The sequence below is a fragment of the Nelumbo lutea genome, chromosome 3 (genome assembly GCF_056320005.1).
Source record: "Nelumbo lutea isolate HS-2025 chromosome 3, American lotus-T2T, whole genome shotgun sequence".
In the NCBI taxonomy this organism is placed as follows: domain Eukaryota; kingdom Viridiplantae; phylum Streptophyta; class Magnoliopsida; order Proteales; family Nelumbonaceae; genus Nelumbo; species Nelumbo lutea.
Window position 1 is genome coordinate 21,175,493 of NC_142686.1, and position 27,228 is coordinate 21,202,720.

Consider the following 27,228-nt stretch of genomic DNA (forward strand, 5'->3'; position numbering starts at 1 on the left):
CACTGGCGTGGCATCTCTATCATATTGCAGATTTGCAGTGGCTGGTTCTTCACTCTAAGATGTCTAAATTTCAACCTGAGCTGCGCCATTTTAGTAGCACACCATTTGGTTTATGACCAGACGTTAACCTGGATTGTTAGACCGTTTAGCCTGGAAACCATTCGTTCAAACCAGATGATCGAACTATCAACCTGGAAACTAGTGAATAAAATGGTTCTAATTCTGGGTCAGTTTTTAAATTCTTGATTGGGAGTATCTCCCGTATTTTTATGAATTCGGATTTGCTCCTTACAGAGTGCATCTCACACCAACCTTACATGCACTGTGCCGCTGTAAGACACGCTCTACTTTGCCTTAAAAAAAAAAAGACACGCTCTTCTTCTATGTTGTCTCTATTCTTTTTCTTACTTATCATTCATGGTGGATTTATCGTATTAAAAACGTGTTGACACACTTTTGCTAGCAGGAGATCTGGGGTCTTATGTTCATGGGACCAGTGTGGTCTGCCACTGGGCCTGATGATGCATGTGCACTTGTTTAATTGGCAATTCGTTTGGATGCACTGATCTACACGGATACTATTGAATTGATTCATCCAGTTAAACAAGTAAGGCAAAAATGGAAGCTCACGATAATATCTAGTTGGTCTTATACTCAAGTTGGGGTTGGTTTCCGATGTCTATACTCTCAAAAGTCAAAACATCATCTTCTAATATCTGTTTTTGTTAATTGTGTATTGGTGCACCCTTTTTCTATCTGTTAAATTAAGGATTCGCATTTCTCCATAAATTTTCTCACTAAAAATACAATTTTCTTTGTAGAGTCTCTATTACTAACAATCATCCTATGTGGTACATAATTGCAACAATTCGCGGAGGGATCAAAACAAGTGAAAGGGTAATCTATTATTATATTCTAAACTGCAGTTGTTCACCTCTCTCTTGCTCCCTTACCCCCTTTTATAATTTTTTTTTTTAGTTTTAATTAAAAAAAATAGAACATGGGTTACTCGTAACTGATTCCCTATAAAGGTTTCTCAATGTGGTTTTTCTTCTAGTGTTCACGGTTTGATTGCCTTTTCTTGTTCAACAAGATTAATTTGATTTATAATTTTATATTTTTTTCTTGCTTCTTACATTTCCTGGGTTGTAATCTGAGCATTTATTAATGAATTATGCCTTATAGCTTCACAAAGAAAAAATATGTTTTCTTTGATAAATTACAACACCCACATTGTACTTAGGGGTCATGACACTTGGCCCCCTGAATTTTGTTTTTACACACAGATCCTCAATATTTTTAAATTTCAGCACTTTGCCCCCTGCCATTACCATTTAGGGGGCATTCTTTTTTTTTTTGGCTTTTGAGAGGGGGAAAGTTGGTCAATGAATTTTGGTTTCCATTGACTTAGAATCTCATGTTCTTTTTTCATATTTATGTGGGGACCAGGAAAACTTTATTTTCCTGGGTATCATTACTTAAGTGATACCCATCTCCTATGTGGGTGAATACCCCTTTTAATAATGAAATTTTATGGTTAAAACAAGGTTTAAAGTATCGACACGCGTATTGGCTTGTATCGATGCTTTTTTATGTTTTATTTATGTTTTTCAAAACCGGTTCAAAGGGGTCGGTTTAAGTCTCAACTACCCTTTGAACCATGTTCTGACTTGATACAACCCCTATAGGGGCGTATCGGGAAGCCACCAGCACGATACGTATTGGTTGATACGGGCCGATACATATCGATACTTTGAACCTTGGGCTAAAATGGTCATTGCCTTATTTACCTGGGAAAGAAAAGAGCATGGGTAAATGCACTTACCCAGACCTAGGTAAGTAACTTACCGAAAAGCGAACGAGCCTTGGTGAGTCAACTACATGGAATATTTCCATTTGACTGTCATGTGTAGATTCATATTAATAGGGAAATTTCTGATTAGTACTATGTACTTTGGGCCTAGTGCCACTTTAGTCCCTGAACTTTAAAACGTGTCAATCCAATACCTATTGATAATCAGCCCGTTAATGGTTAAGTAGTTGTTAAGTGGCATTTGAAAAGACACAAATGCCCTTCAAGTGTCATCTAATTTTTTTTATCAACCATCCAAACGTTGATAAAATAATGTATAGTCCCAAATCCTTGCCTCTTCTATTTAAGAAAGTTGGGCTCACCAAAATGCCCACTAAGACATGACTCCAACTTTCTCGAATAGAAGAGGCAAGGATTTGGGACCGTTTATTTTTTTGTCAACGTTTGAATAGTTGATAAAGAGAATTAGATGACACTTGAAGGACATTTATGTCTTTTTAAATGCCATTTAATGATGATTAATGGGCTGATTAGCAGAAGGTATTGAATTGACATGCTTTAAAAATTTAGGTACTGAATTACTGTGTTTTAAAGTTTCGAGACCAAATTAATAATAGGCCAAAAGTACCGGGTAATAATTGAGAATTTTCCCTTTTCAATATCCAAATTACTTTGACCATTTTGCCCTTTGACTTTATTTCTTAAAAATACCAACATTTTTTATGTTTCTTTCAACAAAGGCCGATAACGATTCATGCCCACACCACATGCCCTCCACGGAAGTGCCGACTTTGAACAGCAGATCATCTTCACCTTGAACGAGCGGTTGATCTTCAAATACTGTGCTTTCCAATGGGTATAGTCATAATGGGCAAATTGGCAATTCCACCTTATGACAGATAAAAGGGGTGGGTGTCTGTAATTAATTCACTCTTCTTTTTTTCCCCTATTGGAAAGGTTCATTTATAGGCAATAAAATGGGCCAATGGGCCCACGGCCCCATACCCAAAACCCCACATCACCAATTTATTATTATTATTATTATTATTAAAAATTTCCACAATATGAATTAATAAAATGCCATTGCCAGTTATGTTTGCCACGGCCACGGGCGGGGGCTGAGGCAACTTCCTTGAACTTACCCAACAAAATAAAATCAAGCGTAATTGATTTGCCATTTGAGTTGGACTCAAAAAATAATATTTATTCACCGACGCGCTTTGCTTCCCAAATTTCAGTCATTCATTTACCAATCTCATGATTCTCATCTCCTCTCCTCTCCCAATCCCAAAACACACAAACACCACCACCACCCCACGTCTATAACAAACCAACCTCCCATCCTTACCAGCTGCCCTCAACAATCCCAACACTGCTAGATTCCTGATCTCGCTTCCCTTTCTTTCGTTCATTCGTTCTTTCTTCTCCATCTTCCTCCTCTCCTTCTCCTCATGGCTCAGATTCATATTGAATCTGAACAGCTTAAACAACTCAAAGACATCTTTGCGCGCTTCGACATGGACAGGGACGGCAGCCTCACCCATCTAGAGCTCGCGGCTCTCCTTCGGTCTCTCGGCCTGAAGCCAACAGGTGATCAGATTCACGTCCTGCTCAGGAACATGGATCGCAACGGTAACGGGTCGATCGAATTCGACGAATTGGTCAGTGCAATCTTGCCCGACATGAACGAGGAGATATTCGTCAACCAGGAGCAACTTCTGCAGGTTTTCCGGTCTTTCGATAGCGACGGCAACGGATACATAACCGCGGCAGAGCTCGCCAAAGCGATGTCCAAGATGGGCCAGCCCCTTACATACCGAGAGCTCACCGATATGATACGAGAGGCGGATAGCAACGGAGATGGGGTCATTAGTTTTAACGAGTTCGCCACCATTATGGCCAGGTCCGCCGCTGACTTCCTCGGCCTCACCGTCAAATAGCCGGAGGCCGGAGAACGGAGATGGTTGTTACAATGGTGTTACCTTGCCATCATGCCCATGGTCAACCATGCTACCATCACCATCATCATCGCCATCTCTCCCCCCCCCCCCCCCCCCACGTCTTGGGCGGTTTTAATTTGACTTAACTGCATTTGACCCGGTCTTCTATTCATTGGAGAAAGAGTGTTTTGGTTATAAAGCGAAGGGAAGCATCTTAACTCCATTCTCTAGTTGGGGAACAAAACTTTATCAAAACCCAAATTGTATTTTCATTTAAGGGATTTGGTTAGATGTTGGGCTTCAATTGATTATATTTGAACTGTCAAATAAAAAGATATGGCTGTTGTTTTATTATTTCTCTATCTTTATTCTTATAGGGTTTGGACATATTTCATTTTATGTGTTCAATCTCATTTTTTTTTCTTAAATAATTCTCACGAGATTCATAACCATCTCAACCATTGGATGGATCATTGGCAAGCTCATAAAGGAGGTAAGTTTCATGACAACGGCCTAATTATTAATTTTCTATTGTGTAAGCTCATGGGTTAGGGTTAATTATGGTGGACCCACATATCAATAAAATAATTGAAATGGTCACTTGGCATCGCTCTACAAGACCACAATGGAAGCACAGGTCAAATCCGTGTAAGTTGTAACCATGGGTTCTCTGTGGTAACTGGTAAGGCCCAACACGTACGCATCCTACTTTGTCCCCTCCCCACCCAATTAAGCCTCCTTTTGTAAAGTGTGTTATATAGCTTGTTATATGACAGCCAGACAGGAAAAAAAAAAAAGTCAATATTAGAAACTTTTAATCTACTATTTAGGCTGCATTTATGATTTTGTCTCCTTTTTATAGTTAAAATGCTCCATGAATAATATTGAGTTTTTAACTGTAAAAAAGGAAGCCCTTATAATGCCAAATGCAGCCTTGGATACCTCTAGCTCGATGTAAGACCTAATCTATCCAAAATTCATCTTTAACACCATTTAAGGTTAGGGTTTTAGTAAAACCTTAATCGTGTATTGTGTGGATATTTTAATCCATACATATATATATATATATATATATAATGTAAATGCAATCTATCTTGTTTAATAATGTTAAGACTGGAATCCCATCTATTTTCACCAACCTTGAGTCTATTTTGTTCCCGTTTTGTATAAAACAATAAATTTACTTCAATTTTACAAATATGTATTCTTATCAAATACCAACCTTGGCTCTACATTTACATATTTACCAAATGCAGCCAAAAGAACAAATTTTCTGTCCTCGACAGAAAAAAAAAAGGCCATTTTATTCTTGTGGGTTTATAATTGCAACAGGTTGCAGGGAGACCAAATCTGCCCCCACTACGTCCCACAGCACATCTCCGCTGTGTATTAGAAACATCTCCCGATGTTAATATCAGAAATGATGATGTCTTCATCGGAAGATGTTTCTAATATACAGCAGAGATGTGCTGTGAGGCGTTGTGGGGGGGTGATCTGGATAGGAAAGAAAAAGATTTTCACTATTCAACCATTTTATTATGGATTATTTGGAAGCAAAGAAATAGGTTTGTTTTTGAATGTGTTGATCCTGATCCAAACTTGGCTCAGATTTTGGTTAGCAGGATGGTGGAGAGGATCATGACTTCCCAGAAAGGACGGCCTCCTTCCAAAACCCTTGAGAAGTCAAGTTCGTTCCCATACTTTTAGTCAGATTCCTTCGCCAAGGATATCGACTTCAGTTCTCATAAGACCATGTTCACACTGTTTGTACGGTCCCTTGCAGCTTTGTATTGAGAATACCTTCCTATGAAAAAAATACAAATACGGAAATATTCACAATGCATAGTGTAAAAGGCTGTGCGAAAGATGTGAACATAGTTTTGTGAGCACTGAATTCGATCACTTTGCCAAGTTCTCTTAAAGTTAACATTGATGGTAGTTTCCTTGCCAGGCAAGGCAGGGTTTGGTTAGTGATAAGGGATCACGTTGGTAAGGTAATTAACATTGATGGTAGTTTCTATATCCTCTCCTATCCAAGCTGAGGCTTAGGGTTACATGTCTCTCAAGTTGTTTTTGAAAGCAACTGCCTTAGCCTCATTCAAGCTTTTAAGAGTAGAAATTTGCGTTGTATATTCTAAAAGCTGTAAAATCCTGTAATGTTTGCCTTTTGCTTTGTAAAATGGCCTTTAAACAAGGTTGCTGAAAAGCTGGCTAAGAAGGGCCTAACAAAGTTTGGCTGCTTTTTTTTGAGTTCGGCTTTGGCCAGTGCAAGCCCGTGTTCACGTTGTTTGAACAGCCTCTTGCAATCTTGCATTGGAAATATTTTTTCATGAAATAAAGCATACAAGTACGGAGATACTTTCAATATGATGTTGTAAGGGCCAATGCTTTCAACCCTGCTAGCTGTTGACACGATCGATCAAACCATTCAAACCATCACCCGGCCAAGATTCTAAGTCTAGTCCAGTCAAGACCCGTTAGACAATCAAAACCATTGACTTGGTCAATAACCATACAACCTAGGCGGCTTGACCGTTGGCTTGTTTGACCCGGTGACTGGGTCGTGGTTGCACACTGAATACATGCAAACTTTCGGAGGCCATAACTTTGCACTCCGATGCCCAATTGTGTTTTTTTTCTTTATTTTGGGTAACACTTTAAGATTTATGCGTCCCAAGGTGACCCACTATTTTTGCGAAAAAAACCCCCTTTTTTAACCTCAAATTGCAAATTTTAATACTTTTTATAAATAAAAATTAAAAGCATAAATTAATATAAAATAATACATATAAGTATATAATATATCTAAAACATATTTGTGCATTATTTATTGTTAAAATATATATTTATATATATATGCTGATGTGGCATGGTCTAAACCGTTTGACCCAGTCAGTCGAACTGGTGACCCACGACCCAAAGGCAAAAACAATTCAACCTTTGGATTGGTTTTAAAACATTTGTAAAGGCTGTTTGAACGGGCATTGTAGTGACCGAAGCCAAACTCTTTTTTTTTTCTTGAATTGTCTTGGTTGGTTAAAAGTGTTTGTGAGCCAATAGACCCTCTTAGATTGGTTTGACTCGCTCTTATCTCTATTTTAGCTTATTTCTATATATTTCTTATCCACAAAAAAACAGAAAGTGGGAATTCTTTTTATTTTTAGAATTTTTTTAAATAGAACATTCTTTAAAAGGCGAAATTTGAGAGTGCTTATTGAAAAATCAGTGCTTAACAATAAGTGTTTATGATCGTTTTGTGAAAAAGAATATATTTTAAACAACAATAGTATAGGTATTTTCAAAATGAAATGGCAGGTTAAAGATAAGATTAGTAGATCAACCAAAGCTCAACCCATTTCATTGACATTGACCTCACAAGCGCTCGTCCATTTTTGAATTTCGAGGGTAACTAACATACAAGACAAAACTAATGCCACCCGAATGGTCCAGGCTTTTGGTTCCCTTCTACAATCTAAATCTTAAATCTTAAACCCTAAACCTTTAAAATCCTAATTTTAAAAACGCTAAAATTTAAGTGTAGAGATATATATATATATTTTCTCGTCCCTGCTTGATATCTTTTCGGCACAAAACATCGTATTTTGCATAAATGATCGATTCCCATGCAACAGTCCCACCGGATTTTACTAAGATACTACCATTCCATCAACCGCTTGATCAGAATCCCCAACGACACCTCCACCTTTTCATGGAACACTATCCTCCGTTCCTCACCTCCTCAGCATGTAATCTCCCTCTACCCCCACATGCTCCAGTCTGGCGTTCCTCCGAACAAATTCACCTTCACCTTCCTTATCAAAGCCTGCAGCAAAATCTCGAAACCCCAATTTGGACTTCACCTACATTGCCATCTCATCAAATTTGGATTTGGTCCCGACCCATTTCTGCAAAGCGCTCTTATGGGTCTTTATGCAGACGCTGGCCTGATTAACATTGCCAAACAGCTGTTTGAGCAAACTCCCCACAGAGACGTAGTCTTATGGACTTCTCTGGTCTCGGCTTATGCTAAATGCGGCCTGCCTGATGAAGCACGCCATGCTTTTGATCAGATGCCCGAAAGGAATGCCGTGTCATGGGCTGCTGTCATCTCTGCTTACTCTCAGGGTGCGCGTCACAAGGAAGCTTTATTGGTATTTGATGAGATGCACTATGCTGGGGTTGAGCCTACTGAGGCTACGCTTATCTCTGTACTCTCCTCTGCAGGGCATATTGGTGCTCTTAAGGAAGGAAAGTGGGTCCATGATTACGTTATTCACAACCAGATCTTTTTAACTGCCAGTCTTGGCACTGCACTTCTTAGCATGTATGCCAAGTGTGGTTGTATTGATGATGCAATTCAAGTTTTTGCTGGAATGCCTCAGCGGGATGAACTTGCTTGGACAACTATGATCTCAGCACTCGCCATGCATGGACAAGGAGAGCTAGCGCTTGTTCTTTTTGATGAGATGCTTAGCCTTGGATTGAGACCGGACCATGTTACATTCGTTGGGGTCTTAAGTGCATGTAGCCATGCTGGGTTAATCGAGGAGGGCCGCTATCATTTTAAGTGCATGAAAGATACGTTTAAAATTGAACCCAGAGTAGAACACTTCGGGTGCATGGTTGACATTCTAGGCCGAGGTGGATATGTTGAGGAGGCTTGGGATTTGGTCCAAGCCATGCCCATGGAACCAGATGTTTTGGTGCTCAAGAGTCTTCTTAGCGCTTGTGCTAGTCATGGTAGAGTAGAATATGCGGAGTGGGCTGCTAAGAAGCTTAACAAGTTAGATCCAGGTATTGCTTCTTCCTATGTGCTTCTAGCGAATGCCTATGCCAACATTGGTAGATGGGCTGACGCTGAAAGAGTGAGGAAGATGATGAGAGACCGAGGGGTAACAAAAACTCCAGGTTGTAGTCTGATTGAGGTGGGTGGTGTGGTTCATCAGTTTGTGGCCGGAGAAAATGAAGAACACCACCAAATTAAAGAGATCAAGTCCACGTTGCATCAAATGGACAAGCTTTTGAGATTAGTTGATCAATCACCAACGTTGTGAGCATGGTCATTGGCAGATGCCTTATCCCCTTGGAGATGCCTCATTTTCTACTTGTGTACCCCACATTTGTTTACTGCTCCAGAAGAACCGATAAGAAATGGCAAGCAGGAAGTATTTTCTGCATTTCTAAATACTAGCAAATTATTCCATGTCATACTCCAGGTTGGTTGCTGTTAGCTCAAATACTCTAGTGCTTAAAGAACCTTCTAATGGTGGCAGCTTCTTGTCCTGTGGGATCAAGATGGAAATGCGGAAATTAAGAATCACTTATAAGTGAAAATACGAACAGTCTCAAAGTCTTAACACAATAAACACAACCTTCTGTAGTGTTATCGTAAGTTTTGGTTCATTGTTTCTATTTAACTAACAGAAGATGGTAGATCTTTATCCAAGCTTTGGCATGGTATGGAAATCATTTTATATTTTTGAACTTTGGACTGCTCCGATCTACATGAAAGGAAATTGAGTTTCCAAGTTGATTTTTGGTCATAAAACTGATGGTCCTCACATCAAATTTCAGAATTTGGATTTCCCCTATGCAAGGCATCATCATGAATTTCAGCCTTTTACCCCGTTCCTTCACCTTACCATCTTATGTAACACTTTTCATTCCAGTAAGAACCTTTCTTTTAAAGACAGTATTATTTTTCCCCATTCATTCTCTGTTGGGCCTCAAACAGCCTTGTAATATGAAACCGTTCAAGCTCATCATTCAGCCATATACAGAACTTTGGTTACCATCCATTAAAAACACCTTGAAGATAAGACATGGGAATGGTCCAATGTAAGGAGCTAAAAGTTGTAAGTAATAAACCACTCAGAAGTACTGTAGTAGCAGGCTGGCAGGTTCTGTCTAACCAAACCTAATTTACCGAGTATAACATCATTTTATTATACTAGCATGCTAGATACAAGTTTTGGTTTAAACCAGTATCCACTAGCTCAGAAAAAAATGGCACCTAACTGAACAAGGATAGAAACACAGGTTCCAGCACAGATTTAAAGTTATAAACCTATACCTCGATTCAAGACCGTTAAGCTTTCAATAATAATGAAACAATATTCTCAGAGTAAATTCTTTCAACCCAAGAATTAGTGGATACTGGCTTAAACCAAAAGATGCGCAGAACGGGGCTATACAGGTTAGACTTAGACCTCAAACAACATATCAATTCTTCATCGCAAACAAACCTTTTAACTCCATTCTGAGCTAAGCTATCTGCAGCTATGCTCTTCTCTCCAGGAACATACATTATTTGGGGTGGGACAGAATTCAAGATGTCCCTATATATTCATCAAATGAGAAAAATTCCAAGGATGATGGTGCTAGCATCTTCACCTGATATAATCAACTGCATCCTGCATCCCCCTCTACACGACCATGGAAGAAAAAATTCTGTTTATTTTGCAGTAAAATCTTTCCTCATAACTTACAAGAAACCAGTCCATATATTATATTGCAGAAGAGACTTGTTTATCAGGCCCTTATTAACAATCCTACATTTTCTGGAAAATCATTCATGGCAGCATTGCATAGTAATATATTATGCTCTTGTTTACATTATGATGAAATTCTTTACCAGCATATCACTCACAAAGTTCTGAATGGTACTGTTAAGAAAGTCTTTAATAAGCCCGTCCTAGCATAATAGCTAATAAGAATTCTGTATCCTAAGTGTACAATCAGCTATTTAACATCCAAGATATCTTACCTACAGCCTCCTTATAAATCCCTGAAGAAACCCACTCCCAAAGAATACCACCATTGCTTCCTATGAGCCTTGACCTTCAAAGAGGGGTTCAAGTCCTTGAAACCAGATTTGTTAAGAGTCTTTAACAACAACCTCAATCAAGTCAGAACAAAGTTCCTCACACAACACAAACATAGAGTACACTATAAGAAACCCCTAAATCACCGCATCATAAGGCTTGACAATTGATAATAGCATGTTGCCAGTAACCGGAGATGATGGCCAAAATGCACTCACAAACTTAATCATACAAAACTCCCTTATATTTGGAGTAAAGGGATAATTGTCTCTTAACATAATCATGACACCTGGAAACTGCTGATTTCCAGATGATTACTGATGACGACAAAAGCCACCAAACAAAGAAAAAAAAAGGATGATCAGGTTCCTCAGACAGAGACTCGAACTAGGACGAGGCGAGAACCTGCAAAAGGAAAGAAAGTCAGAGAGCGCAGGGTGGATATCCTGGGCTTGAAATTCCTACATTCAAGTCAGTAGAGTGAAACGAGCTGTCCAAGGTGTTTTAAGGCTAATAAATGCAACTAAACTTCCAGGTTCCGGGTTTACCTTTATATAAGCTGGGACATTCATCTTGTGGATCAACACGTGGTGAGTCTGGTGACAACCTGTGGGAGGACACCTGTTAGATTTGAAAGACATGTTTAATGTACATGGAGAAAGTCCGGGCACCCCTCTCTACCAGAGTGGGTAAATTGGATGATCGTATCGCCAAGTGGCTGTTGTTTATCACACATGGATTTGCTTGGTTGTGCTTCTTCTGATGTGAGCTCAGCTTGGCAAGGTGTGTTTCTTTTGACCACAGCTCAGCTCGGTAGGAATGTGCTTCTACCAAGCTGACCTAAGAAAGATGTCATTGAGAAACCACATAGCTAACCACAATTGATGGTATCCGAGGTGTTATCAAATCTTTTTATGTAGCCACGTGTCACAATCCTGTTGGTGGTTAGTTTGACCCTCATCAATTACCCCTTAAGGTTGTGAAAGAGCAAGCCCATAACCTTTCTCCCAATAAACATGAGTAGAATGTATTTCTCCACTCTTATACAGCACTACAACAAATGCTATGATCCACAAGGAAGTCAGATGGATAAAATTTGAAGTTACGTAGAATAAAAAAAATGAAGATTTGGAAAGGAGTGCCTCTTTCTGTGGGAGGACAAACAGTTGGAAAAGGGAAAAGAAAAAGAAATAAATGTAACTATTCAAAATTGGAGTTGGTTTCTTGAGCATTACATACATCTTGCCAATTCTGTGAAATGGATAGCTATGAATTCTTGAGTTTCTAGCTTTTAGACTTCTGCTCGCAACAATAGTACGAGAGGTTCTAGGTTTGACTGTAATCCACTTGGAGAAGATGACAGTATCAGCGAACTTGGAGAAGATATACAATGTGCAGAAATTTGGCTTACAAATCACCTCTGCATGTACCCAAGGGCCAAAAATCCATAAAAATCTTTACAATTTTTTCTATGGACTTAGATGATGTTTCTAGTGATTTCTTTTCTCTTCTACCTGTGCTGTAAAGCCTACTGTTGTGGGCTGTAAAGATATTTGTGGCGCCACATTGCAATACTCGGGGTTCTCAGATCTCCCCTCCAGTCTTGTCCATTGTATTGTCTCATGGTACATCGGGAAGAACCGCATCTGGATAGCTGAGTATGAAAAGTAAGGGACGAGGCTGGAGATTACCACAAAAAGTATGACAAGCCAGTAGGAGGGGGCTGGGGCACAGGCTTCAATGAAGACCTTGTAGGCAGTGGTGGATATGGTGGGGGACATAGCCCCATAGGCCAAGAGGAAGAGATACCATAGTATGATTCCACCCCAGATGAAGATATGCTGTATTAGGGTGAAATAACTGACAGAGAGGGCCATCTGGCAGTTCACAACCCAAATGACACATGAGTACATAGTTGTACCCAGGATCCCCAACCCAACAACCTCACCTCCTTTGCGAAATGCTTGATGCTCCAATGCACTTGTGCAGAAGAAGAAAATGATTATGGAACTGCAAACTCCATTGAACATCCAGCTCAGAATTCGGCACCAGCTGAATAGGACATTTTGCACACCTTCTTGGTATAGTAGAGGGAACTGTAACATGAAAGACAGTAAATAATGAGTTACTAAATACATAGCAATATAAGTTAAAAGAAGGGGGAAATACAAATAAGAAGGATGAAAATACCTTTAAACAAAGCCTTGCTGAGACATCCTGGTCAAACACACCAAGGGCAACCACTGGAAGTGATGTGAAGAAGACATTATAAAGAGACATATACCAATCATTATATGCAGGTTGCCCAGAGAATGATGCAAAAGCTTCAAACAAGAAGAGGGTAAAACCGTATGTAATGTTTTTGTAGAAGAAGTAGCAGATCTGCAAAGCATCAGAGGGAAAATATCAACCTTTTACATTTAATTCATTTATTTGAGCTGAGGTTGGCATTAACTAACATTGTTAGTGGCTTGCAATGGGAGACATGACATAAAGGTTGTTAGAGAGCATTTTTTAGTTGAAAACTTGAAGGCTGAAGGGTTGAACTAGTAATGCACAAACTAAATGGAAATTGATGATAACTTATGGTTTAAGTGTAAAAGACATGAAAATCTAACCATCGATGAGATCCTTCTGTAACACCAATGCCCGTGTACAAGTAGCAAACGTTCCAAGTATTGGAACTGAGCAATTGCAATGTCACTAGACATGACAGCCTGAAATTTGTAAAGAAGGAATGAGGAAAAACAGAACAATAATTGAAATTCTTCCAAAAACCAATAAGTTTAATTGGCTATCATTTTACCTGCATCCCTTCGACACCACTAATACCAATTCCAATATCTGCTTCTTGAAGCATCCCCACATCATTGGCCCCATCACCAATTGCTAATGTTGTCTTACCTGTTCCACGTTTAACTAGTCGTGTAACCTTGAATTATTAAAAAAAATAAATACCTTTTTAGTCCAACAAATACCTGAAAGGGTGAATTTTAATGAAATAAACAACCACGAAAACTTACAAGTGCCTTCTGCTTTGGTGATGAACGACAGCAGATAACGGATGCACAACCAATTGCCAACTCTAAAAACTTGCTTTTGATATCATCCTCAAGAGCATAGGCAAGTGACTTTCCATCAATGATCAAAGCATATGTACTGTTGCCATTTGATGCAGTGAGCTGTGCCTTCCCTTCATTTATCTGATTCACAACACTTGTCTTTGAAGCCTAAAGAAGGATCCACAAAAACACATCAACATTACGTAATGCTTCATTTTCATTGTTATATTAACAAAGGTTCTAGAAGTCCATTTACTGAATACACTAGACTTTATCATAAACAAAAAATCAAAGATTACATTGGCATCGACATTTGATGCATGCAGCTTATTCAGATATCATTATGAATGCAATTAAGTGCAGAAATCTAGTTAATTCAAGGTTTTCTTTCTTTCTTTCTTTCTTTCTTTTCCTTTTCTTTCCATGTCATTTCTTTTTTTTTTTCTTTTTCTATTTTGGAAAGGGATCTTGATTCCACCCTCGTAAGTAATGGTTCAGAATTGTAAGATGTATAAGCTGAATAAGCAGGAAACAAGGCACCTGAACATGCTGGTATACTTTACAATAATCAGAATCCTGTTGGCAATGCTTTCAATGTTTGAGCCTTTCATTTAAGGGAAAACATGTGTGGAGCTGACACTGGTTTACTACAAAGGCCTCGTTTATGTTTCAATAAATGACTTACCTGGGTAAATGCACTTATCCAGGCATGTGTTTCTTGGGAAACAGTTATCCGAATAAGATCACTTACCAATGTTCTTTTATTCCCCAGGTAAATGTGTACAATGACCGATTTATCCAAAAAAGTGACATTATTGAAGGGATAATATTGTCCCATCACATAATAGCAATTTTCGGAGTGCGTGGGTAAGTAATTTACCCTGGTCTGAGTAGAGTATTACTTCCCTAGATAAATGAGACGCTCACGAATCATTCTTTTCTATGGGACCCACTATACCAAAAAAAAATGCAGGTTTGTTTCTTTTCTGTAGGACCTACCAATTTACCTGCCCCCACTTCCCGAAAAATAAATGTGACCAACTTACCCCTTAAATTGAAGAGAATTATCCGCAAAGGTCTTTCTTGGGCCTCTCAAATAGAACCCACAATAATTCACTAAGTTCCTTTTTTTTTTTATGATTGGAAAACCTCTTCTGAGTTATTTATCATTTTCCTTACACTAATCTCATTATCCACGCCTTATCCTAGCTATATGGGGTTGGCTACATGAGTACTGTTTCACCAATCTGTTTTATTTAAAGCCATATCCATTGTCAAATTATTGGTTCTTAAATCATTTCTTACTACTTCTACCCATGTCCTTTTTGGTCTACCCCTAGCTCTTCTAGCCCTTCCATGTGTAACAAATCACTTCTTCTAACTAGAGCCAAGCTACTCCTAGGTTTCTATGGATGGATTCATTCTTGATCATATCCTTACACTAATCTCTTGCTTCATAAAATTTATAGGTCTAGGTGTGGGTATATTTGTTTCTTCTATAAATTACTCAGGTCGGGGACTTTTCTTTCCAAGTATATTTTCAAAGTCATACCATAACATAGGTCAATGTGTTAAGTGTTGAGAGAATCTATATTTAATACACTTCTGTTTTCTCTTTTTTTTGGTACAAAATCCATCTGAAATAGTGTAGAAATGTTGCTCATAGAGTTTGGTTTGTGCTTCTTCTAAAAGTCAATCCTGTCCCAATTGAATTAGTCAGATGTATTATTTTGCTGATAAAAAAAATGATACAGATTATTTTGATCCTTTCATATTTAAAAACAACTGCACAATTGCCCATGAAAATCATCCAATGCCACTTCTGAAATAAGAACAAATGGGAAACTAACACTTACCTTGGCAATTGCAAATTTTTCCCCCTCTTTTTCCAATGCTTTAATTTCTGGTGTTTCCAAATTAATAATTATCTGCTTCATTCCTTGCCTGAGCAAACTACAGGCAAAGCTGCAAGATTGAACTAAAAGTCAGAAGATGAAGAGTACACTTCATGATATATAAATGTTAAGAAGAAAACCATATCCGGAATTAGTACCCAATGTTGATGGCAGTCTCCATCTTATCTCCAGTTAAAACCCATATTTTAATTCCAGCTTGCGCAAGCTTGTCAATGCACTGTGGAACCTACAAGAAACAAAATAGAATATTCACCCCAAGATCCTATGTTCATTCCAAAAAGAGTCCAATTATCTATGGATTTGCATCCCCCCCCCCCATTGAGATATTCTACCCACCCCATTTTGGAGTTTGTCCTCTACAGCGGTAGCACCAAGAAGAATCAAATCTTTCTCAATCTTCTCTGCCACTTCATCAACCATTTCATCCTGATCTGCACTGACTGAATTCTTGGCTTCGGTAAATTCCTCATTGAACGCCTTGTATTCTTCCTCACTAAGTTCACGATAAGCAAGTACCAAGGTCCTCAAGCCTGCATCAGCATACTCATTCATGTGATCCCTAGTCTGCTCTTCAAATTTTCTTCCATTCTTTGCAAGCCTCTCAAACATAACACTGCTTATAGAAAAATATGTAAGCAAATTTAGAATATAGAGGAAATTGCAAAGAAAGAGCCTTTTTTTATCAGTCAAAGAAAGAGCCTTTAGGTATAAGATATTTAATCATGCACACCATGTTTGATAGTAATTTACTAATTTTTCATATAATGTTGGCTTAAGTCATTTTTTTTTTCTATTTACAAACCTGTCAGCACCTTTGCAAAGTAGTAACAGCTTTCCCTCTTCATTTTGTACTATCACAGACATCCGCTTTCTTGAGCTATTAAACTCTAATATATTCAAGAGTTTATATGACCTGAAAAAAGAGAGAAGAATACATAAAATATCCACTCACTGGCAAGTTATCAATACACAGATAGAATCAAGCAAGAAACACCTCCCAGACCCTGCATGCTAACTTCCATTTAAATTTCTATGGCCACTGTGAATTGTATATATGGATTCATCTTGATTGTAAGACTAACTAGTATAACCGACATGTTTGGAACCACATCGACCATATAGGGGCCCATGTAACAGGACTCTGCAGATCCTTTTCCACAGAGTCTGGAATTTCTGATTCCTTTTTCTCTTTTATCTGTTTAGCATCCATAAAAAGTAAAAATACAATCTATGGATAGGCATAGACCTTGAACCTGGTCAATGTTAGATTCATAATGTTGATTATGAGCACAGTTCATAGATTGGATAGTTTGAATGACATACCTACATACTGCCACAGAATATAGAAGGTTCAAATTAAATATATATATATATAGAGAGAGAGAAGGTTCAAATTAAATATATATATATATATATATATATATATATATATATATATAAATTGATGTCGTGCACTTAGAGCATGTTAGAATGTTAGAGTGATGTTCGGCTGATAAGAGTTCTTATTAGCCCATTCTTATGTTTAACTTATCTTGTAACTGGGCTTGTGTTAATGGGCCTGGGCCTAATCCTGTTTAATGATTTAAGTCATCTGGGTGTCCCATCACTAATCAGGGACATCCCAGTAATTTCTTGTACCTTGTATCATATTCATCTATAAATAAAGGACTGGTCGACTGGATAGAACAGTTCGACATTCTCTTCAGTTCTGTGGTTCTCTTCTCCTCCTTGCTACTTCGAGTATAGATCTTCAGATTACAAAGCAGAAGAAGATTTCTCACCAACATATCAATGAAAGAAACTAACCTTTCAACCTGTTTTCTAGACACAGGATCTAACTCATGCAGTGAGATGCTTGTTTGTGTTCTATTGTAAAATGTAAATCCAAGTTCTCTTGCTGCAATCACAAAGGCTGCCTCATCCGGTGATTCGGCTTCATAGGAGATTTTCCCTGTCTCTTCATCCACTTCAGGTATGGCTGTGTGGCAGATTGCCAATAAACGTAGGAACTTCTCAATGACATCTGAGTGCGCCTCATTAACCCATTTTCCATTCATGATCCTTTTATCCTTAAAATTGAAGCCTTTAACCGATGGTTTTGCTGAAGCAGGATCTTCAACATCATTCCTTCCATCTTCCACCTCATGAACCAAAGGTGATCCTTTTCTTCTAGCCATATCCCTCTCGACCTCTGTGACCCCATGGCCATAAGCTGTGCCAGCCACAGAACATTTAACAAATTCCATGGAGTTGCAGGTGAGTGTTCCAGTCTTATCAGAAAGTATGGTGTCAACTTGGCCAAGTTCCTCATTCAAATTGGAGGTGCGGGCCCGTGCAGGCTTGTCAGCTTCCTCATAGTACATGTGCAGATCATTGTTGATAAAGATGCTCTGCAGAACTTTGACAATTTCTATTGATACATACAAGGAGATAGGAATCAAGGAATTGTATAACATCAGTGCAGTCAAATAATGCAGAACAGCTGCAGTGGGTGCTTTCTTGGGATCAAAGTAGATGGTTGAATCATCAGGTCTAAGATACCACCTTTTCATCCAGCCATTTCCCAGGTCCTCATTAGTTGTAATCCCAAAGAAAATTGACCCAATCAAAGCCATTAAAAACAAAGTGCAAAATAAGAAGTAGACAATTTTATCCATCTTCTTCTCAATTTTACTTCTCTTTGATGGGGGCTCAGTGGAATTTTGAATAACTTTAGTGTCATGACCTGTAAAAACAACAGCCCCATAGATGTAGTCTGTATTCCGAAGCTTTGAGTCCCTGAGGAGAAGTTGCTGAGGACTAAGGGGAAATTGTTGCTCCTTCACATCCATGCTTCCAACAAAAGTATACAGGTTCACATTTGGATCTTCACATTTAACAAGTGCCTTGAAATCCTGGAAGCTGGAATCCTCATTTAAGCCTGAAGTCACCTCCAGTGCCTGTTTTAGTTTCAAATTTGTCTCCCCATCAAGGTTCATGGTCTCAACATAGCAAATGGCATCATCATAACTGGATGAAAGCAATAATAAGTCAGCTGGAAAAAAAGAATCCTTCTCTACTTTCACTATATCTCCAACTCTCAGATTCTTCCATTCGGTATAGTCAAAAATGCCATTGCCACAATGCACCTTAACCTTCCGGTTGTTCACCTCAATGTCCTGAAAAATTTTAGGACATTAAATTAGGAAATACAGAGACTGATTAATGCCTTAATTAATAGACTAAAAGAATAAGTACCAATATTAGGAATAGGGGACAAAGACAAAATTCAAAGGAAAAATGAATGGAAGGAAAAAAGAAAAAAAAATCTACTTGTAAGAGAGAATCAGAAGGTAATGATGCATAATAAATCAACTATGATAAATTCTTAAAAAATCTTAATGAGCAAAGCACAACCAAATGATCATGCAGGAATCCTGACATGAGTGAGACTAGAAACTAAACTAACAAAATAGATGGACTACAGGAAAATCTCTTTTGGACCTTCCTAATCTGGTACTAGTCTTGAATTGAATTTTGAGCTAACTAGAGCAACATGAGTCTAGTCAATGTTAAGAAGGTTTAGGAATATATAATTCATAGAAATTGAAATTTGTTCTTGCTTGAAATCTTAAAAAAAAAGGGAATAAATAACAGCAGCAACAAAATACAAACAAGCGACAGCAATACACAATAGTCTTGCTAAGGCAGGGCGCATAGAAGTGTTTTGGTTGGGGATGCTTTCTTTTGTGCTTTCATGTACATGTTTTCATGTTTTTCTTAATATAAGTTCCCTTTTCTTCAAAAAAAAAAAAAAAAAAAAAACAGCAATACACAATGAGTCTAAATGCTGTGCTAGTTTTAACTACACATTCCCCTTTTCACAATCTGATAGATGGATTAAATTTCTTCCAAGTACACCAAAAATGCAAATGTTGAGGAAATCCTTTTCAATAAGCAGCTCTAAATAATTAACGTTTTTCCAATAAAAGCACCTCCTTAGATGCAGGACAAACAAAATCCTACTGTTATTAAGTTTCAAGAGTAAAATAAACTAGTGGCCATTCCTTCAGGATTAATTGTGCCAGACTCGCAATTCATAAAACCACAGATGTTATCTCACTTCTTACCAAGAAAGAACCACTTTAATTCCAATTTGAGCTCAAATGACTAAATAACCTTGTTTGGAAAACGTCCAGCTTATATCACACAGGTTATGAGTTGAAAAAAAAAAAGAAAAGAAATCTCTCCAGAAGGACCAGAACTACTCAAACTCAAAGTACATTCAGAGCATAAAAACAGGTACCTGTTTCTTTCTCCTCCAGTCTTCAATAGCCTCTTTGATCATGGTAGCCCCAATCACAATGATAAGAGGAATAATGGCACTGACTGCAGCGTAAGGAGCAAGCGGAGTGAAGGACAAGCAGCCAATGACTAGGAAGTACATGTTAGCGACCCTCCTGAACTGCTCGAACAAGGACTTGGGGAAGAACGTGGCGAGTGTATACTTTGTTGTTCTAACATAATTCCCTCCATAATTGCGTGAAGTGGCCTCAGAACAATCTGGTTCATTGCAGAATACCAACCTCGAGAAGCCCGGACCACCAATCTGAGAAAGGTCGTCCTTGAACGATGCTTTCCCACAGGCGAAAGAATAGATCTTGCTGAAATGTAGCTTCTTTCTTCTTCCATCACTCATCTTATAGCTCTGCTGCCAATTCCACCAGAAAAAACTCCCAATAAAATGTAGCTCCTATTCCTAAAAGAAGGACTACCTCCCACCAATTCCCAGAACCAAAATCCCCCAAAAAACCAACTTTTTAACAGAACACCCACCAAGGCACCAATCAACTGCTAAGAGCAGAGACTCAGAGACACAGCACAGAAACAAACTCAGGCCCCAGAAGAAAAAATAAAAAATAATCCAGAAAAAAAAAAATGGGAACTGCTTCAAGAGACAGAGAAGGGAGCAAAATCCAGAAAGATCCAAGGAGTTCTCCAAATGTACCACCCAAAAATTAAAAAAGAAAAGAATGTCCTCAAGATACAGACAAAACAAAACTAATTGTCCGAACTGCAACACCACCCTTTGGTTTACTAACTGTAATCTCAAGTGAAATCTCTGTCCCTCAAACAAGAGAATCCCAGAAAAAGACAGCCCTTGAACCCTCAAACCCACTTGTCAAACACCGGAATGTTTCCATCTCATATCCAAACGCCTTATAAATAGCAATGAACGGGACAGAAAAAAAAAATTCCCGTTTTCTGAATTTTCTCCCTCAATGAAGGCGAGCTTGAAACTTTAAGCACAGACCTCTATCTCTCCTTCGAGTTGCAGACGATAGCGACCATACAAACGCGCATACGGGAGACGATCTCAATTCTCAACTTCAGCTTTCGTCTCTCTGAAAGCTACCGAAGAACACGAGGGGAAATAACACCTTTCATTAACTAAACCAAACTCCAAGGAAGCCAATTTCTAGAAGTTGAATCAAATCTCTGCTGCAATAGTCGCCAGGCTTCTGGAGCTTGAATTTCGCGGGTGCCACCCACAAGTCACGATTGGTCTTCGCTCCAAGCTCCGTAGAAGAAGCGACGAAATTGTTTGTTAAACCTTGTTTCTTCCTAATCCTACGTATACGAGAGAAAATCTTGTGTTGAGTCTAATTACTGATAACTGCTCGCTGTAATTAACTAATTAGACACGCGTTCTAAATTCTGGTTTGGTTGGTTAAACTTAAACATCATCGCCAATAAAGGGTAGAAATTTGTTTCGAAAGAACCGAAGATAATTAGATACGCCGTCATGGCGAAGAAATCGCGACGTGTGGAGGGGTCAAACGAGGAGAAAAAGAGAGAGAGAGAGAGAGAGAGAGAAATGGCGACATGTGGAAGGGTCAAACAAGAACACCCACATAGTCACATGCATTCCCACATTTTTCTATTTTTTAATATATATTCTACAGTGAAGGTTCTAATTGAATGTCACGTGCAAATTCACGTGTGAGAGGAGATGGAACCAAAGTAACGGTGACGTGGACGTGAGGCCAAGGCAAGTTTGGGCGTTACATTGGCGAAGATGTTTGATTTGATAGGAAGTAAAGAGAGGAAGTGAAAGTTCAGAGAAAGTTCACAAAAGTAAGTACTTGAAAAGAATTTCACAAAAGCAACTTTGGGCTCATATTCGGCCTTTCCGTTTTAACTTTTAACTAGGGTAAGCCATTTGGTTTGGCTGGATTGGATCGAACCGGATTTTTCTACATCCAATCAGCTGAATGTGATGGCTATTTAGCTGGGTGAGGAACTAATGATAAAGTTTACACTGTCAAAGGTGCAGGTCCCATTGCATTCTACTAATTCTTGCTCGCTCATATACATTTTATTTTTAAGAAATCTTGTATCGTATTGGATATTGTTGATAAATTAAACTAATTTTATCAGAAAAAATATATATTATTGATTTCTTGATAAAATAAACTAATTAAAATGAATGAAATATTGTGGACCAGATTGGGATAAATCCATATTCAATCCAGTTATAAACAGATCATAATTGGCTTAAAAAATTGGATCAGAATCGATTTTAAATTCAGATAAATGGATATGATGAAAGAAAAAAATAATAATTTATCGTTGAAGCACATTTATGTTATTAGCTGATTCTGTTACAATCTTTGAAGGAATTTATTAATTTAATTTGTTAACGTGAAATATTGCAAGAAGTTTGAAACATAAAATCTTTATGACTAAAGCCAACCCTTTCGGCTTATTACACCCAACCATAAATGTGGTGGATTTTAGGACTGGAAGAGACATGAGTGCGATGCAGTTTCAAATCATGTCTAATTTAGCATCAACCTTAACTCTAGAGTGTTAGCCACGTGGAAAGTATTGAATGATATTGGTGGCTTCATCATCTATAAGTACATCAGACCTGAAATTATCTCAATTCTCAAATTGTGAAAATATTGAACAATTAAAAATTTGGTCCTGTTTGGAACCTGGGATCTAACTGCAGAGCTTGACCTTTGACTCATACCATCTATCTTATTTTGTCAATAAGTTGATTAAGACTTTATTCCTTACTTATCTCGAAGGATACGTATGTGGTTACGTAGATTGTAGAACTTAAGCCCTCTTTTGTCATCAACCTTGATTTTTATGGGCCACCATGAACATATTTCATCTAAGAAAAAATCTTGTATATGGTATTTCTAAATCTTGTATTGCATTGTTATTTGTCTATGCTTTCTTTTCAAACCGAGTCGAGAAAAAAATGGGAATCGCTAATGTTGTGTTTGGTGTTTTCAATTAAACTTATTTCTTCTATTGTAAATTGAAATGTTATGGGTTGATCAATACAAATTGGTTAGAAGTAGGGGTGATTATGGGCCAACCCAACCCAATATGAGTTTTGCACCCTATGATAAGGGTTATAACCTAGACTTGGGTCTAGTCCGACCTGGGCTTGATTCCAAGCTTTTAATTTTAACTTTTATCCAAAATACGTTAAATATATATTTGTTTATATTTATATGCATATAATGTGAATAAAATTTGATGACGTGCGATCTGGTGCTCCTTGTTGGTAGATAGTTCGGACGTTAGACTGAGTAGGTCACCTGGTTGAGCTGCAAGAAAGAGGTGATCAGAGTATTCATGTTGCTTTACCGGGGTGGGCACTCCAATGGTTAAGTCAACAAACTAATAATGTCATTGCAAGAATGCGAAAAAGCTAAATCATGCGTACCTTTTATGCGAATGGGGACGTCTTTATATCGGCAAGTTGTCGTAAGACTCACAAAGCGCGTCCAAGATCTCTGTCCCGTCTAGTTCAGAGGTGGTTTCACGCCTAGAGATGGACTCTACATAAGCGGGTAGTGTCTATCCAGTCGCATTCGAAGCAAGAAGGGCGATAACTAGCTCTTCCACGTGGCATTGTGATCCTGGGGAAGTCGGAGACGATAACCCGCTCATGGAGGAGGTTGTCCGGCACGTCAAGCAACCGAACTCGAGTCAGGTCAGCAGAAGCAGGTTGCCTCTTATGCTGACCTGATGTCTTATCGGGTTGTTCGCAGTTTGGCCTGCCGAAGTGGTGTCAAGGTTGTCAAGGCAGGTGTGAGGTATCTGAGGTGCTCCCAAGGTTTGCTTACACGTGGTGTTGAGATGTCGTCTGGTTGTTTTGAGGTCCACATGTCATCACGTCACTAGAGAGCCAAATCGCCCCTCATCAAAATTTATTTTATACATTATATAATAGAAAATAGGCAGCATCTATGATGCATCAACTGCACCACGTAACAAAAAACATAAACCATGCAATGATAAAAATGACACATCAAAGCTAACATTTTTTAATATTATTAAAATCTTAATGATAAATACACCTTGTGAAACATGAAAGTACATTTTAGGAAATGTGAAACAACAAAAAAATAAGTAGAACATGTAGCAATCTTTAATATAATTAGTTGAAATATTGATTTAATATGCAATAAATGTTAATAAATGTACCATGACCGAGCTTTATAAAATATTATATGTAATTTTTATTGTTATAGGTGTTATATTATAACATATATAATATAAAACACAACACAAAATAATATATATATGTATATAAATTGTAATATTTATGAAGGGTAATTTGGTTATCCAATGACATCGCTCCACATGGCACTTCCAAATCGTTGCATAACACCTTGACGCCACGTAGGCAATGATGCATCTTTACCAAGTCAGTCGGACCCACCTTAGAACCACCTCTTACGTCTTGAGAAAGCAAGCGCCCAACATCACCTCGATTAGGGTCAAAGAGGGCATAGCCCTATGCAGCGTACGCACCTCAGCGGAGTGGACCAACGACCTCGGTAGGAGTGGACCAACGACCTCAGTAGGAGTAGACCAAGAACCTCAGCAGGAGGGCTGACCTCCCACCAAGCACTCATTGACCTAATCGAGGTTGGAGGTGGTGACCTATATGATGTGGCGATCGGCTTCCACTATGTGCAATTTATCATCTTTGATTCCTTCGGGATCAAGTCACCTAACCGATAGAACTGATTTTCACGTCGCTCACTTCGAAGATAATCAGATAAGCCTTATTGCTATCCACTAAAACCACCTTCCAGAGATCTCGAACGTATTATGTGAGACCCATGCCTATGTAAAAAGCACTTCCTTTGACCACATAAGGTACATGTGATTATGCACTCAAGACACCATTACATTCTAGCTCTCTTGCTTTCTTTGACTTAAGCATCGGAGTGTCCATCCCAAGTACTTTGATTGTTCTCTTGCAGCTTGGCTAACCAACCTTGCCAGCCCAACATCCAAATATTGTCCTTTAGCATAGAACTACCAAATCGTGAACCATCAAATATATATGAGGGTTGAGATAAAATGATCACCCATATTGTCACATCACATATGAGAAAGAAGCCCTATAATATTTTTTAGGGAAAATTCTTGATCAGTACCCTGTACTTTGGCTTGAGTGACAATTTGGTCCCTGAACTTTAAAATGCAATAATCCAGTACCCAAACTTTCAAAATGCGACAATCTAGTGCATGTCGTTAATGTCTGTCAATTATGTATATCATGTGACTTCATGTGCAATTTAAAACTTTTGAAAATAAAACACATTGTTCATCATTTTCATCCTCAAGAAGATGAAACAGAGCCCAAGCTCTCAATAGTCTAGACCATCATTTCATGACAAAAACATCCTTGATTGGTGAATTAAATTCACATTGTTATCACTGATGAATTACCTCAATGGTCATGGGCGTGAATACAAACAAATCGGTGATATTGAAGGCAAAGGAAGAGATCAGAAACCCAAGCTGATATCTTTCTACAGATGATGATGATCGCCACGGATGGAGGTACTCGAAGGATGCCACGGGCATTGCATAACAGATCCCAACCAACGAGAAATATGCCGACAACATCTTCCTCTACAGGTTCCTGAACTAGTGCCTTGGAAGATTCCTAGAACAAGAAAGAAACGAGTAATTGATAAATCGATGAACAAATTTTAAATTTCTTATCAAAATTCTTACCACAGTCTATAGCTACTAGAAGGATGGAAATTTGGGGATTAAATAAGATATAGATAGAGTGGGAGATGAGAGGGGTGGGGGTTAACATACTTGAACATGATAATTCCGCTGATAAAGGTAACCCATAGAGTTGCGCCAAAAGCGTCAATGAATATCCACCATTTGATTTTGATCTAAATATTTCGAGAGAGAAAAGAACCCCGATTGCAAGGAATGCTAACGCCGCTAGAAATCGAGTTAACCAAGCTATATATATCTCTCTCTCCTTCAAGGAAACTAAATTTGAAATGACTTTAATTATTGCCTTATTCACTGTTCATCTCCTATTGAGCATAGCATGTTGAGGCTGAAATTTTTGATGGTTGGTTCTGATTTTAGTAGATGGTTAATAAAAAAAAATTAAATGACACTTGAAAGGCATCTGTGTCTTTTCACATGCCATTTAACGGTTGATTAATGATAAATACTGAATTGTCACATTTCGAAAGTCTGAGTACTAGATTGTCACATTTTAAAGTTTGAAAATGAAATTGTCACTTGAGCCAAATTATAAGGTACTGATCGAGAATTTTCCCTATTTTTTACCCTAATAATAATAAGCCCACTATGGACTCATGGAAAGGGAAAACAATAGGTGAAATCATGGTTTATGAATCAGCTCAGACCTTGGAGATCAAGTAATCTAATACCTTTAAGAAAGTTAGGACTCAAGAGAGAGAGGGACTCATCACCCATAGTCCCAACTCCCATACCCATGTGAGTTGTTCTTTTTTTTCGGTAACTTGGCCCATGTGAGGTAGTAGTAGTGGTTATTTCGAATCCCTGATTTTGGTAATTGCGAGATTATTAATAGTTGGGTTAGAGGTCCAAGGCAACGCGGTTTGACCAAAATAACCTGACCCAACCCCAATTATTCTTCATTACCAAATTCAAAAATAACGTGACAACATGCCTACTTTTCCGGGGGGTTGCCGGCTTAGGGACCGATTTAGCCCCACCCACCAACCCTAGACCCATTGCTACCTCATGATTCAACATGCTTAATTAAAACCAATTTACCGGTTTAAGCAGTGTCTTAATGGTTCAACCCCATGGAAAATCATAAAAAACCAGGAGCTGGATAGCTCACTGAGTTACCTGGCTCAACTGCTTTCAAGTTCCGAACAGTCGTAACTCGTAAGTTTGGTTGCATAGGTCAAAACAGAAGATTACGAAGGACAAATGTCTCAATCTTTTAAAGTATAGGGTATAGTGATGGTCAAATTTGTTTGTTGCAAGGAAAGAATCCCAACTTTATTGGTTATGGTTGTTCACACTTCACACAAAGAATATCCTTGCTGCAAAATTTGCCAAATAATTTATCTTCCATGATGGGCATTTCTTGCCCCGGTTTTGTTTCCTCCGTGTTTGGGTCGGGTTTGACATATTCTAACCACTTCACATGGTGCTTCATCTATAAAGCAATGTTTTTTAACCATCATTGACTTGGATGGTCAGACCGTTCAGCCCGGAAACCGTCCAAACAACCGATTCCATTCACCCCTAACCCGCTACTGGGTCAAAACCCGTTGATTTCGTCAAAAAACCACAGACTCGGGTGGTCAAACCGTCGACTTGTTTGACCCGACC

The 27,228-nt window shown here is 38.5% G+C and overlaps 2 protein-coding genes and 1 pseudogene across 3 annotated transcripts; 2 read left to right on the plus strand and 1 right to left on the minus strand.

Annotated features, from left to right (window-relative positions):
- The first annotated feature begins 3,005 nt into the window (after positions 1–3,005).
- On the plus strand, positions 3,006–4,107 carry LOC148863483 (putative calcium-binding protein CML16). Its single transcript, XM_088981702.1, has one exon. The coding sequence runs from the start codon at positions 3,265–3,267 to the stop codon at positions 3,751–3,753; it is 489 nt and encodes a 162-aa protein (XP_088837828.1). The 5' UTR covers positions 3,006–3,264; the 3' UTR covers positions 3,754–4,107.
- A 3,566-nt stretch (positions 4,108–7,673) lies between these two features.
- On the plus strand, positions 7,674–9,084 carry LOC148863484 (pentatricopeptide repeat-containing protein At2g22410, mitochondrial pseudogene; annotated as a pseudogene).
- A 2,494-nt stretch (positions 9,085–11,578) lies between these two features.
- LOC148863485 (putative phospholipid-transporting ATPase 9) lies at positions 11,579–20,436 on the minus strand. Of its 2 annotated transcripts, XR_016109619.1 has the most exons (13): positions 19,841–20,436; positions 17,362–18,713; positions 16,358–16,468; positions 15,892–16,168; positions 15,693–15,781; positions 15,496–15,604; positions 13,601–13,807; positions 13,384–13,509; positions 13,196–13,294; positions 12,768–12,959; positions 12,092–12,673; positions 11,817–11,997; positions 11,579–11,640 (listed from the first exon to the last, which is right to left on the minus strand). XR_016109619.1 is itself a non-coding variant. In XM_088976635.1 (11 exons), the coding sequence occupies exons 1-11, from the start codon at positions 20,231–20,233 to the stop codon at positions 12,068–12,070; spliced, it is 3,561 nt and encodes a 1,186-aa protein (XP_088832761.1). In that variant the 5' UTR covers positions 20,234–20,436; the 3' UTR covers positions 11,926–12,067. The 2 variants fall into 2 exon arrangements, 1 of the variants encoding a protein (XP_088832761.1); XM_088976635.1 differs by lacking the exon at positions 11,579–11,640 and having other exon boundaries at positions 11,926–12,673.
- Between the last annotated feature and the right edge of the window lie 6,792 nt (positions 20,437–27,228).

Excerpts from the sequence above, each read along its gene's own strand:
- LOC148863485 (XM_088976635.1), bottom strand. The coding sequence starts at position 20,233 with ATGAGTGATGGAAGAAGAAAGAAGCTACATTTCAGCAAGATCTATTCT. Across the intron at positions 16,169-16,357 it reads CTTTGCAAAGGTGCTGACAG|TGTTATGTTTGAGAGGCTTG; the intron begins GTTTGTAAATAG and ends TTCTATAAGCAG. Across the intron at positions 13,510-13,600 it reads CACCAAAGCAGAAGGCACTT|GTTACACGACTAGTTAAACG; the intron begins GTAAGTTTTCGT and ends TAATAATTCAAG.
- LOC148863483 (XM_088981702.1), top strand. The coding sequence starts at position 3,265 with ATGGCTCAGATTCATATTGAATCTGAACAGCTTAAACAACTCAAAGAC.